Here is a 14,501-nt window from a genome sequence, read left to right on the forward strand (position 1 = left end):
CTAAGCGTAGCTTCATTATTCTTACGATTTTTTGCATCCGTTTTTAATGAAAGTCCAGTTGAGTCATGTATGCCGTAACGGGAGCCTTTTAGACGTTTTAAACGCTGATAAGGAACTTACTTTATTAATCGACCTTGTGATAGTCCGTCTCCTCCACAACTGTTGCTTTTTTTGAGTTCATCTCCAATGATATGAATGTTGGCGGGTTTGTGTCATTTGAGAACGAAAACGGTAAAAAGGATAAGTTACTTTCTACAAATACTACCTGAAGTTATCGTAATATTCGGTTGTCCTTTTTTCTTGCTGTACAGACAATGAACGGTAACAATTAATCTATCACTCAAACAAACTTGGTAACCTTCTAGTTTCTACACCAGCAGCTATATTTGAAACTAAAACTGAAATTTCTTATAATTCGAGATTGGAAGAACCAATCTGTATTTCCTGTCACGAAACTTTTTATAGCCAAGATCGCATTCAGTACTGTTTATTCTTGACAAACTATTTTAAAAGTTAATACTGTCATTTTCAGTTCTCCAAAAGACTTGTTGTTATGTGCCAAAACGGAAATAACAAGTTTTCTGGAATTCAAATGATGAAACCGGTCTTCAATAATAAATACTATTGAAGATCGATCTTGGTTATTAAAAGTTTATTCATTGAAATCAAAAGTCTTGCACATTACTTTCACTTAATTGAAGTAAAAACGTGTCATTCAGATTCAATTTATAACTCACTCTCCCCTTTGAAAGTACAAAATATTGTTTTGTAAGTGAATCTCGAAGAAGTGTTATAAAATCTTTGATATCCTCCCGATTTTCAGCATTTCTCGCAGTTGGAAAGCTTTTAAAATGTTTCTAAGTAATGTAACTAGGTGATTGCCGGTTATCCCCGAGAGCCACCTTGCATTATACGCTGACGACGCAGCACTATACACCACTGGCCACATTACGGACGCCGTTGTCGCCCGCCTTCAGCGACAGGTCGACGCCACTATCACCTAGTGGTGGACAGACAAAAGAGCTCTCAATGCCTCCAAAACTACGGCAGTTTACTTCACGAAACGGCGCCCAGTCCTCCGCCGCAATATCTCGATCGCAGGTGTGCAGGTGCCCTGGTCCCCAACAACCACCTATCTCTGGGTCCAGATGGACCACAAGTTGCTCTTCCACTGTCATGCGGAGTATGTCACCAACAAGGGGCAAAAGCTAACCAGGGCTATGTACCCGCTCTTTCGCAGTAGGGAACTTAACCTGCATACCAAGCTCCGCATTTACTGAACAGTTATCCTGCCTGCCCTCACGTATGGATCTGCTGCATGGGCCACGATCAGTGTCACCAGGATGCGGACGTTGCAGCGCCTGCAGAACAAGGTGCTCAGGTGGAGCCTGCACGCCCCGCCACTCACGACAATTGTCACTCTCCACGAGGAAGCTGAAATCGTCCCCCTAAAGACGACCATACGCAACAAAGCGCGGCGGCTCTATGAGAAAGTGGATGCCTTGCGGGACACTGGCCATGGGTTACGCCACGTTGGGACCACACATCCACGCCGCTGGCATCGACATCCGGTTCCCCTAACCATCCTACAGGAATCGGCTTCCGACCATGGCAAACGATAGGTCCGGCACGCCCACCACGGACGCATCCTTTGGCAGGACTAGCCCCCATTCTACGTCGAATACTTTTCAATCATACCTGCCCACGTTAGGCTAAATTTTTCTTCTTGACTCATGTAGTTAGTACTGTCACCGTCAGAGGATGGTACGCGACTACAAGTCCCAGCATCACAACTCCAAAGTGAATTGCAGTCACGCAGTCACTGCCCTGTGGATAAATTTACTGCCTCACCAACACAGTTAGACCGCAATAGTCCGGTGATGCTGTATTGTAACATATCACAAAAAAGGTTAATTTTTACACAATAGTCTCAAGCCATGTAACCTTCTTTTTAATAGGAAATATTCAACGTTTATTATTTATTTAATACCACCCAGATTACTATGGTTGGACACGTAATAAGAAGTCACGTAATAAAAAGTCTTAAATCACTTCCTAAATACTGTATCTGATATTAGCGTGGGCAATAAGAGACTTAATACAGTTTTGAAGACATATGTTACATCTATTATTGATTGAGTTGTTTCATTACAAGACTACTAGAAGCACGGCCCTGCTTCGCACGGTTGGAATTAAGTATCTACAGCCAGATGATTTGACCGGAAAAGCGGATTTGTTTGCCGCCCACGAATAACATGCAAAGAACAACTTAAGTAATTGAGTATTGTGATATTCGTGTAAATTACGCTATGTGAGCAGCGTACGGCATGGCACGTGTGAAAGCCTTAATGTTACACTGATCAGCCGGAAAATTATCACCACCTACCTAGTAGCTTGTGTGTACACCTTTGGCACGAAGAATAGCGGCAACGCGTCTTTGCAGGGAGGCAATGAGGTCTTGGAAGATCGCGGGAGGGAGCTGATACCACATCTGCACCTTTAGCCACCTATTTCCCGTGACTTCTGGTGAGGGGGCCGATAAGCTCTGACGCCACGTTCAATCACGTCTTAGATCTAGGGAGTTGGGAGGCCAGCACATGCATTGGAAATCGCCACTGTATTCCTCGAACCACTCCGTCACCCTCCATCTCTTGTGACATGACGCATTATCTCGTCGAAAAATCCTGCTGCCGCCAGGAAACATGATCGTCATGAAGGAGTGTATGTGGTCAGCAACCAGTGTACGATATTTCTTGGCCGTCATGGTGCCTCTCACGAGCTCCAGTAGACACACGAATGCCCACGTGAATGTTTCTCAGAGCATAATGTAGCCGCCGCCAGCTGGTCTGTCTGGCAGTATGGGTGACAAGGTGCTGTTCCGCTGGAACACGACGAATTTGCGGCCTCCCATCAGCATGATGAAGAACGTATCGGAATTCGTCAGAGCAGGCAACGCTCTGAAACTACGCCAACATCCAGCGCCGATGGTCAAATGCACATCTCAGTCGTAGTTGCCGATATCACGTTGCTAACGCTGGTTCGTGAATGGGTCGTCGGGTGCGGACGTCCATCGTTAGCGGTGTTCGGTGCACTGTATGTTCAGACACATTTGTATTGTGCCCAGCAATTACGTCTGATGTTAGTTCACCCGTAGTTCTCCGCGTGTCTTGTTTTACCAGTCTGCCTAGCTTACGGCGTGCGACATTTGTAATGAGGGATTGCCACCCAACCCGACGACGTCTGGAATTAGTTTCACCTTGGTTTCACCACGTATTCAAGACACTCACCACAGAACTCCTCGAACACCAGACAAATGGAGTAGTTTCCGAAATGATCGTGCCGAGCCTCCGATCAAATTCATATACAAAGCGCGCCTTCCCCATTGTACACGCGGACTGCACGCTCAGTGACACTACACACAACGTGCGTGTGTTTCACTAGCAGTTATTCCTCGCCAGTTGTCGCATGGATGTGTTTACATCGGTAGTATGTACTTGATCAAAGTATTCGGGCTGATCATTGTGTTTGTTCCATATGTCACGGCAATGATGGGAGCACAATGTGATGTGACTAATATTTTACGACCAATGTAAATATTTTATCCTAATGATATTATAATGTGTTCTTGTGAATGGTTTGACATACATAGGGGCTTTGGTGACGTGGCACAATTAACACAAGGAATAAAATAATTAAAGAAAACACGTATGATATGCATGTCCACTTCGTGCTACTGAACTCTTCTTGTGACGTTTAGTACCCACTGTGGTGAACTGTTGAGGCTCATTGCCTCAAATATTTGTCGTGCACTGCTTATGGCAGACTTCTTCACCATGCCGCGTAATCAATCTTGACCACGTCTTGTTTTTGATTCAAGGAAAGCAGAAAGCTGAAAACTGAGTCATCTGCTGCCTTGCTCTATGTGAACGAAGCAGAGAGGCTGAAGTAATTTTTCGATTATCGCTTTACTTGAAGCACAAGAAATAAAACATCAAATACCCCCGTTTCACCTGTTTACACTATGTGGTTGTTCTCAGACAATTGCAGGGAAACTGTTGGAGAATAATTTTTGATTACTTCAAAATGTGTGTCTCACATCACAGCCTTATGATGAGGAGGTTATATTTTACTTTGGTTAATTTTTTTAGGATACTTCCTAGCTGTGTAACTCACTGCCGGTTGTTCGAAGAATCTGCACCAAAAAGAGTGCGAATTGCGGATCATAATCTGAGGGAAGCGTAAATTGTCCTCAGTCATCTGTAGAAATGTATGGAAATATTATGTATTCACCTACAAGAAATTTCTGAATGCACTTCAGGTAGGTCGTGAACATGTCTTTGTAATCTTTAAAAAACCTAAACCTGTTTCACATAATTGGAATTTGTTTTATCAGCCTTCTGTATAATTTGAAAATTTTAAAACGATAACAACTTGTGCCTATCCACGCAAAGAATCGTGTCGCATTTATGTTTGTCTCAAAAAAAGCAGAAAAGAGAAATTTGAGTCATATGCTGCGCTGCTGCAAAATGTTCTTTAGGTAAACGAAACAAAATTAATCCCATGCGTAAAGAATTGAAAACCATTGATCTTAGAATTGTAAGTCTTAGTATTGCGCTATGCATAACTTCAGGGTAAGTATTTCTAGAAAGGAAAGAAGAAGGAAAAAGAACACAAAGTGAAGGTGTTATGTGGAATGTTGAATGTTTTATAATCATTATTATTATTTATTTGTATAACTTTTTTATCCAGCTCCTCCTCTGTTTTATCTAAGTAATCCTTAAATGTATAAAATGTATTGCATAACAGATACTTTTTAGCTGTCTTTTTAAAAAGTGTATTTTTTCATTTTCCTTAATCTCTTTTGGTAATTTAGTGTTAAGTTTTAGTTTTTTCTTGGTATATGTAAGTTGAGTCTATCTCTTGCTGCATGGTCATGGACAGAGCTGTTTGTGCAGTAATTACCAATGTTACTTTTGATGTACACAACTGACTGATAAATGTATTCACATGGATCAGTTAAAATCCCCATTGTTTTGAACAGATCTTTACAATGAGCTAGACAGCTATTTTTGGTTATTATTCCTATGGCTCTTTTCTGGAGTTTGAAAATTGTGTTCATATTTTGTGTGTTTGGTTCCCAAAAAAGTATGCCATAGCTAAGAATTGAATGTACATTTGAGTTATATGTAACTAAAAGACATTGCATGTTACACACAGATGATAGGATTCTAAGGACATAACATGCTGATGACATTCTGTTTCCATGTACATTTGGGTGTTCACACCACTTCCACTGAGAATCAATATTCTTTTCTAGAAACTTTGCATTTTTTACACAGTCTATAGATGTGGCATCTACATTTTATTTAACATGGCCATTTTTTCTCTTCAAACTCAAATTCATGGCATTAGTTTTCTTTATGTTCAATGTCATTTTATTGCTTATTGACCAATCATAAACTTCCTTGAGAGTTTCATTTGCTTTCTTTGCAATGAGTTCCCTTATTTTCTCAGTGACTATAATATTGCTGTCATCTACCAAGAGAATTTTTTCACCATGAGTAACACTACTAGGAAAGTCATTGATGTATATCAGCAACAGCATTCGTCCTAATATGCTACCTTATGGAACCCCTACATTAATGTATTTTGATTGTGATAAATGTTTTACTAAGTGTTTTGATCTATTTGATGTATATGTTATTTCTGCTCTTTGTACCCTATGTGTTAGGTATGATCGAAAGCAGTCATTAGCTGCCCCTCTTATTCCTAATGCCTGTTATTTCTTTAATAGAATGTTGTGTTCGGCGCCTTAGAAAGATCCAAAAATAAGCCTGTGACACACTCATCTCTATCAGGAGCATCAAGTAGCAATTTTTTTAATTCTACTATGGCTGACCCCGTATTTTTGCGACTTCGGAAACCGAACTGTGGCTCACTTGAAATATTGTATTTATTCAGATACTCCTTTAATATGGGTTTCATAATTGCTTCTATGACATTTGACAATGCTGACAGAAGGGAAATGGGCCGATAATTTTCTATGTCTTCTGACTTACCTTTCTTAAGCAAAGGTACAACTCTTGCCTGTTCTAACTGCTCTGGAAATGTCCCTGACGTGAAGGATTCATTTATTATATTTATTAAGAGGCATTGTATAATACCTATGCATTGTTTCAGTACACTCATTGATACTCCTTTTAAGCCTGCTGACAATTTATTTTTTTGTTTTGAGCAGTTTTGTTGACTTCATTCTCTGAGGTTGGAAGTAACGTCATTGTATTTAGTGCAATATTATTTACAGGTGATACGTTTGTTTCGTGGAATTTTTGCTGTAACTTCTCTGAAATACTTGAAAAACGCTCGTTTACATAGTTTGCTTAACGTTGTGGATCATTTATTACCTTATCCCCCTCCCTTAGCAGTATGTTATTCTGCATATGTTTGCCTCTCCCCGTTTCCTTTTTTATAACATGCCAGATTGCTTAGCTTTTATTCTCTGCATTATAAATTATTTTGTCACTAAATGACTTTTATGTAGCAATCAGCAGCTACCTAGAGATCTCTCTGTATCTATGATAGAAATTTAAGATTTCTGGTTCACTGTGAATCTTTTCCATGGAACTCAGGTGTTTAAGTGTGTGGGAGGACTTTTGATATCTGCTGTTGTCCAACTGTTTTTGAGAGATGTTGATACAGATATGCATACTTTTGGAAATGGCTTATCAGAGTTCAATTGAAACAATGTGGAGAATTTAGAGAATTTCATATTCACATTGGTTTCCTTATACACTTCATCCCAGCTTTGTTTTCCTTTCTCTTTTGAAAAACCTTTTATTTTTATTTCTGATAGATGTCGTTTTTAGGCTTGTAATTTAGGGAATGATTCGATGCCTGATTTTACTGTTGTTATTTGACGGAGATGGCCTGATAATCCGAGATCCTTTACAGCTACCTCACATTTTTCCCTGTCCATATTTGTGGTAATTGTGTCCCTTTCACAACTAAATACGTCATACTTAAGCCAATTTGTATGAAATATTTATAAATTATATACAAAAACCTCCCTCGTCGATCAGTGTACCTGCTAGTCAAAACAGGATCATAAACTCGGCAGTAGTTCCTGAGAATATCTTTCATTAAACACAAATGTCATAACAATAAAAATTAAATTTGTCAAATACATTTTCAAAGATGTCACATGCGGGAATATTCTCTATCTCTACTCCTGATAACATCCAAAGATTAATACACTTACGCAAAACTGCTCACAGATCCTCACTTTACATCTCCAAAAATCTCACTTGATTCTTCTCCAGTTAAAAGAATCACATTATGCAGTTCCCTCATCAGCAGCTTAGAAAAACGTTTTCCTCTTTCTCTCACTGCAGTTGTACCAGAGAGAAGGATAACTTGTGGTACTCTGAAACGCTTATCACAACATGTATTTGAGAACTGCTGCTCTGCAATATCATTTTGGAGATAATTATTTAAAATCGCATTGATTCCAGCAGTCGGTATAACATGTTCGAAAAATACAGCACGGTAATACTTAAATGGTCCTATAGACTAGGTGTGAGGTTAATATCCTCCTTTCGAAGACAGGTGTAAGAGATAGTATACAAAAGAAGCAGAAGCATGCGGAAGGAAATCGGCCGCGTCCTTTTCAAAACATCCATCCTGGGATTCACATTAAGAGATTTAGACACCGCCGTGGAACGATGGGGATTTGAGCCCATTCTCCATTAATATGAGTTCACTGCGTAGCCAATGCACCATTTCTGTCGAAAACTTATTTTGTGCACCTTCCCAAAAGAAGCAAGCATTCAGACAGATTTAATATGTCGGAAGTGTCGTCGTACTGCAACGCCAGTACGTTCCAGTCGCCCTAGCCTTTGTTTTCCAACATTTGACTTAATGTAAAAGCGCAGTTGAAGCGTAGTAAATCCTAACCTCATTCACCACTGGTTACTTGTATGATCATTACATGATCATCGTGGAAAGTGAATTTAGTACCATAATGTTACAAGTTCATAATCCAGGGTAAATCCGTCCCAGTTTGATGAGTCAATCGAGTAGCCCCGCTAGAGCTTATGATTTTCCTTACATGTTGTTGACGAGTGAGTCCGCTCTTATTCACCGGGTACGTGAGTGGGAGAAACATATGAAGTGTAGAAGAAGATCGGGGCAATGTTCCTTCGGACATGCTTGCGTGTACTTCTTAATAACACATGCACTGCTATTTCGCATTTATTCGCTAGTACCAGGCCCCCGACTCTCAACCTGTATATCCTTTCCGGACGGAAATATGCCTGACGGCGTGCATGTTGCCTCAAATGGTCGACGACATTTTGGACTTTGGGTCTGCCCATGAGTATTGCTCATATGGTTGAAGCGGGTAAGGCGAACACTCACCGAAAGACGGAAATCCGCAGTGGCACAAATTTTCGTTATCGCCATTCCAATACACAAAGACAGCTGTTAATGTTTACAAGCGCTAATAAATTTCCCCTATTTCTTGGTGACTGTAGTCCCTGCAGAAGATATTTGTTCGGACCAGCCTGTTTGCCCGAAGGAACATTTCATCACACTTCTTAACAACGCAGACACTGCTATTTCGTATTCGTTTTTGAACTTACATTTTAGTGCACGGACCCCTTTACGTGGTATGAAGCGAAGCCACAATGTACGATACCGAAGAATTTCCGTCACTTGCTTGTATGCTACATCAGTACAACCTGAGTAACATTACAAGGCAATATATCTTTCTCCCAACAGGATTTGAGAGTTACAATACTGTGAAATAATATTTTGTATAAATGAACCATAGCTATATCCATTTCTGAGCATTTGTGAAACAAGCGTATTTTTTATACAGAAAATGACGAAAAGGATTTTCTTTTCTCATCGCTCGTTTCTTCTTTCCAATGTTAGATGGCCAGTCTTTTAGAATGTAATTCATTATACCAGATAAATCTTTTGCTTATTGTAGGTTTACGTCTTATCATGTGAATTGATCAATGTGCATTTATTCATCATAATTATTGTTATGTAAGAAATTAACTAACTACTCGCTTAAAATTCTAAGACTTTACATTATATGTATGCATACTGGACACTTTGGAATTCATGCATTTTAGGCAATTTTGGCTCTAAGCACTATGGGTCTTAACATCTGAGGTCATGAGTCCCCTAGGCAATCTTCCAACTAAGTGTAGATATCTAATTACACTAATTGTTTTCTGATTTGCAAGAGAAACCAGATATCATTCTATTCATCAGGAAACAGGTGTTCTACCTGTAAACAGTCAGCATTCTCTAAAGTAAGTGTGCCCACTGTGCGATATACTTTCTTCATGACATGAGTCTCATGTTTGTATGTTACATCCACACGCAAGCTGCAGAATGAAAATTTCATTACACTTACAGCTTCTTTCATTTTTAATACATAGTGGGATTTAGTGGTCCCTTTATAGTTGTGGGAAATGTTGTGTAACATGCAGGGTGATTTAAATCAATAAATAAAACATCCTATAGAAAGTAACAGTGTGCTAAGGCGACGGCAGGTTTCTGAAGATTCTGTTACATTAAAAGCAACCAATTACCGTTCATCCATCTATGTCCTCAATAGTGACAAGCGTCAGCTTCAATGAAACCCATAAATGGGACACTAACGCTGTCTACAGGAGGGGGTCGTATTTGTATTGTTGCAGATTCACTTTCTGTACTTGTGATGTCGTTCAGAGGACTTCCGCATAACGTGTGATGCTTCGTATGATGCTAAACTGTCCAGAATCTACTGAACGAACTCGAAGTTCACAATGGAAACTTGGGGCTAGCTGAACGGCTGCCTTTATTTTTGTTTTGCTCCATCAGTAGTACACTAGCCTTGATATATTATCTGGATCAATAACGCCAGATTCTGCTCCACGCCTTACGCCTTAGAGGCCATAAATATCTCTTTAATGGGCCATCAGATATGTATGAAGATTTTGGATTAGGTGAATATTTGATTACACATGTACACATAAAACAAAAGAACTTACGTCACAATCTACTAAGTTTAATTTCGTTGCTAGATGGAAATACCCAGGAAACATCTTAGAACTTCGCTCATTAAGTAATGAACTTTTCGTTTAAAATGTGACCCAGGGCTCTTGTAACCCTTGTATAAATGAATCAGCAGGACGTACTCGCCGCTTTAGGTTGCTAATTTGGATAGATTAATAGAAAACCGATTCAGCACTGTGTATCGAAGATAATCGAGTTCACAACGCGTCGAGTGTACGATTTCGGCGTGGAGGTTCTGAAATTCGGGAACTGCGTTGCAATTCCCACTCCAAGCCTTGCAATACCAACACGAAAACAGGTACGTTGTATACACGTCGCGAGCAGATTCTGATTTCAGGTATACATTAATTTTATGCAACAATTTATCATCTTACCACACAGCAGTGCTACGTTCTACATCACTGACTGACGGCACTAGACAGACACACAAGGTTCACTGTACTCGTTGTCTCTTTGAAACGCGCCGTCCACCGTTCGGCTGCAGACCGCGTCTCAGTATTACTGTCCTCCGAACAACGAGTTAAAACTTCGTAGATTGGCTAACACATGAGTTGCAGCGCTCCTTGAGGCAACCATTGTTAACTGCCACCAAAATTTCACGGTGGTCAGAAAATTAAGAGGAAACCAACAAGCTAAAACTGGTTCAAATGGCTCTAAGCAATATGGGACTTAACATCTGAGGTCATCAGTCCCCTTGACTAACCTAAGGACATCACAGACATCCATGCCCGAGTCAGGATTCGAACCTGAGTCCGCAGCAGCCTCGTGGTTCCGGACTGAAGCGCCTAGAACCGATCGGCCACAACGGCCAGCAACAAGCTAACATCAGGCTCCTCAGTTCCCAGCTCTGATTACGGTTGGAGGCACCGACGGATCCTGATTATATGTTGCTCATTCAGTGATACTATAACTAAAACCTTATGGTTCAATTTCACTCTTTTGGTGCTGTATTTTTATGATTATCATAGTTACAGTCTTCCAAGTTCAAAATGGGCGAGAGCACAATATGACTGGGTACATCAGAGAATGTGCTAGTGAAGAAACATATAAAACAACTTAGTGTTCAAACAAAGAAGAACTGTGCAGTTAGAAACACTGCAGAAATTAAATTCCAATGAAAACACGTAGAAATGAAATGTCAATAAAATATTGTATGAAACATGTATACTGGTTCTTCCAACTAACTTTCCCACCTCATGTACTTCCAAACTGAAAAAGAAAGTAAAAAAATGCAATTTATCAAGGATGCGCCAATGTCAAAGGCTCATTCATTGGGCAGGAGTCCACAATTGCTATAATTAAGCAAACATCACTTTCAACACAAGGCTGCGTTTCTTTCACTTTTATTTTTTATTTATTTATTTTAATGGTGTATTTGTCTTTATTCTACAGAAATGAAAAACAGAGGTGCAGTTAGTGACGGCAGACTTAGTTTCACTAAACTAAACCTTATATCTTCTGGAATATTTACAGTTTAAATAATGGAAACAGTGCCACAGTTTCTTCCGTAAAGCAGTATTCCCCTAATGTGGGTTGCCTGCATTGTCCTAAACCATGATGTAGGCATTCCTTGCTACATGCAAGGCGATGCTGTCTTTTAAAAACCACGTATATCAGAAGGTATGAAGTTGCGACAGTCAAAACGAATCTAATGTCAATAATGGCAGCGCTAGTTTTTATGTGCTTAAAGTGATGTTTGTTTACACTTGACGATTATACATTCTTGGCCATTGTGTGAGCCCAGACACAGAAAAGTGAAAATATGTTCTAGCATCAGCATAGCAAAAGTTATGAAGCAAAAAGGAGAAAAACTGTCGCTGAAAACCGAAATAAGGCAGTTACACAAGAAGAAGGGAATACAAAAAAGAAAGCTACAAAACATGCAGATAGAAACAGAAACAACATGGAACCCACAGTTTAAGACAGCACATGTAAGCACATCCAAGACATAGTCGACAGGGAGTATTTGTGAATTTGCAATATACAAAATAAGAAACTACAGACCCTGACACCCAAATAAAATTAGAAATATAACCTACAGGTAACTGACAAAGCCACACACACATTTTACAATATACTGGTGAAAAACACAGACATAATATCTGGCCAAAGGGAAAATGATCTGCTCCAAAAAGGACTAAAATGCATTGTAAAACCTAACCTCAACAACCATACACTAAAACAGATTATAGTTGAATCTAAAAATGCAGCAGATGATGCAAAATTAAATTCTAATACAAAAGCAGCAATAGTTCAGAAAGTAAGCAAATTTCTTGGGAAAGAAATTAAAAAACATAATTTTAGACCCAAATAAGCAATAAGTGATTAAAGACACTAAAATCCATAAATAATAAATTTTTAAGACAACCACTCCATAACTGTAAAGCAGACAAAAGCAATTCACTAATTGTGATGGAAGAGAAAGAATACATAGACAAAACACAAGAATTTTTTGATGCTAATGATATTCAGCACAATGAAAAAGATACAAAAAACAATTTCAAAACGAAATTAAGGAACAACTAAAGATCACATGTTTCCCACTGACAGGAACGGAAAAGAAATATCTTACATGCATGAACCCAAAAGCACCACACCTAAGAGCATGGCCAAAAATAGACAAGGATGGAAACTGGATACATCCTGTGGTCAACTCTATAAATAGCTGTACATACAAACTATCACAAAAACTGAATAACGAACTGAAGAAAAATTATACATATGAAGCAACATATTCCATAAAAAACAGCATGATACTAGCTAAGGAACTAAAAACCAGAAAGCTCTCCGAAGATGCTCAGTTTATATCACTTGATATCACCCACCTTTACGCCTATAAGAAGCTGTAACAGTAATATAAAAGAACCTTACGAAACACTAGATAGTTCCATACACAGAAATTGTTGAATTTATGGAACACCTTCAGATAACCCTAAGTTACAACTACTTCACTTTCAATGGCAACATGTATAAACATCCATATGCCCTGGCGTTGGGATCATGCATATCTGGTACCATAGTTTACATGTACAAAATCACTTACAAAAAAAATTATTTAATGGCCAAGAACGTAAAGAAATTCAATCTTATAGGAGATATGTAGATCATACACTATTGTTACTAAAATGGGATACCAAAGATATCAAAGACATTCTAAATTACTTTAATAATCTACATAAGAGAATCAAATTTACAGTGGAACATGAGCAAAATAAAAGACTCAACTTTCTGGGCCTAAATATTATAAGATACAACAACACATGCCCATTCAGAATTCATAGGAAGAACACAATGACAGACACCACAATCCCAGAAACCTCATGACACCCAAATATACATAAACAGGCAGCACACAGGAAAATGTACATAGGGCAACATTGAACCAAGGAAACATGCAACAAGAAATAAACACAGTGAAAATGATTGCAGTTGCCAATGGGTACAATGCTTCCATTGTTGACAGAATCGTTATCAACGTGCAGAAAGACCTGGTTACGAACTGCACCACAGTAGAAAAAGGTAAAAACAACTGTATATGTAGTATCCCATACAATGGCAATATACCACACAAGATTGCAAATATTTTCTAAAATCACAAAGTAAAATTTGGGTTTTCTACAGCTAAGAAACTACAACAAAAATTAATAGACAATATAAAGTGTAAGGATGATCCATACTCAGGCTCTGGAATATACGAGGTCACATGCCAGGAATGCTCCATGTACTACCTAGGATAAACGGGCCGAAATTTCAATACCAGATACACAGAGCACATAAAAGCCTACACACACAACAGACACACTATATCAGCCACAGAAACACATGTACGTAAAACAGGAAACTCATTTGGCAAAATCGAGGTAAATGTCAAAGTGTTCCACCCACTAAATAGAGGACATAAAATGGAATTGCTAGAACTGGAGTATATTCACATTACAGAAAATATGAAGATAAAATATTAAACAGAGAGCTTGAAAGTGAATGAGTGAATTTCCTTAGATGATTCGATAGTATACTTAAATAAAAATAGTAACACATAGAAAAAAGCACAATTGTAAAACAGACATAAGTAAATTATTATCCATATTGTTAAGTTAAATAACTTCTGTACAAAAGCATATCATACTTTGTGGCAGACCTATAATGTCATCTCTGTTGACTACTTGCAGGAACATCTGTGTAATTGTTTTGTTTATGTAAAATATTTTCGATGTATAAAAGTGTACAAATTGTGTGTGATGTTTAGTGTGTGTGAGATTCTGCACAAATGGACAATAAGGAAACTGTAAGTACAAAGTATTCTAAATTTCGCCATTAAATTCACAAAAAGATCGACAACGAACTAAAAATCGAGTGTTATCTTATATATTACAGTAAAGTGGACGAAATTAAGCTGAATCTCACACATCGACATCACATTCGATTGACAT

General features: G+C 38.7%; 1 protein-coding gene across 1 annotated transcript in view; it reads right to left on the reverse strand.

Moving 5' to 3' along the window:
* LOC126278780 (elongation factor 1-alpha-like) overlaps positions 1-14,501 on the reverse strand; it is a 96,644-nt gene that overhangs the window by 16,641 nt on the left and 65,502 nt on the right. The window contains 1 exon segment of the mRNA XM_049979056.1: positions 7,283-7,463. Coding sequence (XP_049835013.1) covers positions 7,283-7,463 — 181 coding nt within the window.

The sequence above is a fragment of the Schistocerca gregaria genome, chromosome 6, assembly GCF_023897955.1.
Source record: "Schistocerca gregaria isolate iqSchGreg1 chromosome 6, iqSchGreg1.2, whole genome shotgun sequence".
Lineage (NCBI taxonomy): Eukaryota > Metazoa > Arthropoda > Insecta > Orthoptera > Acrididae > Schistocerca > Schistocerca gregaria.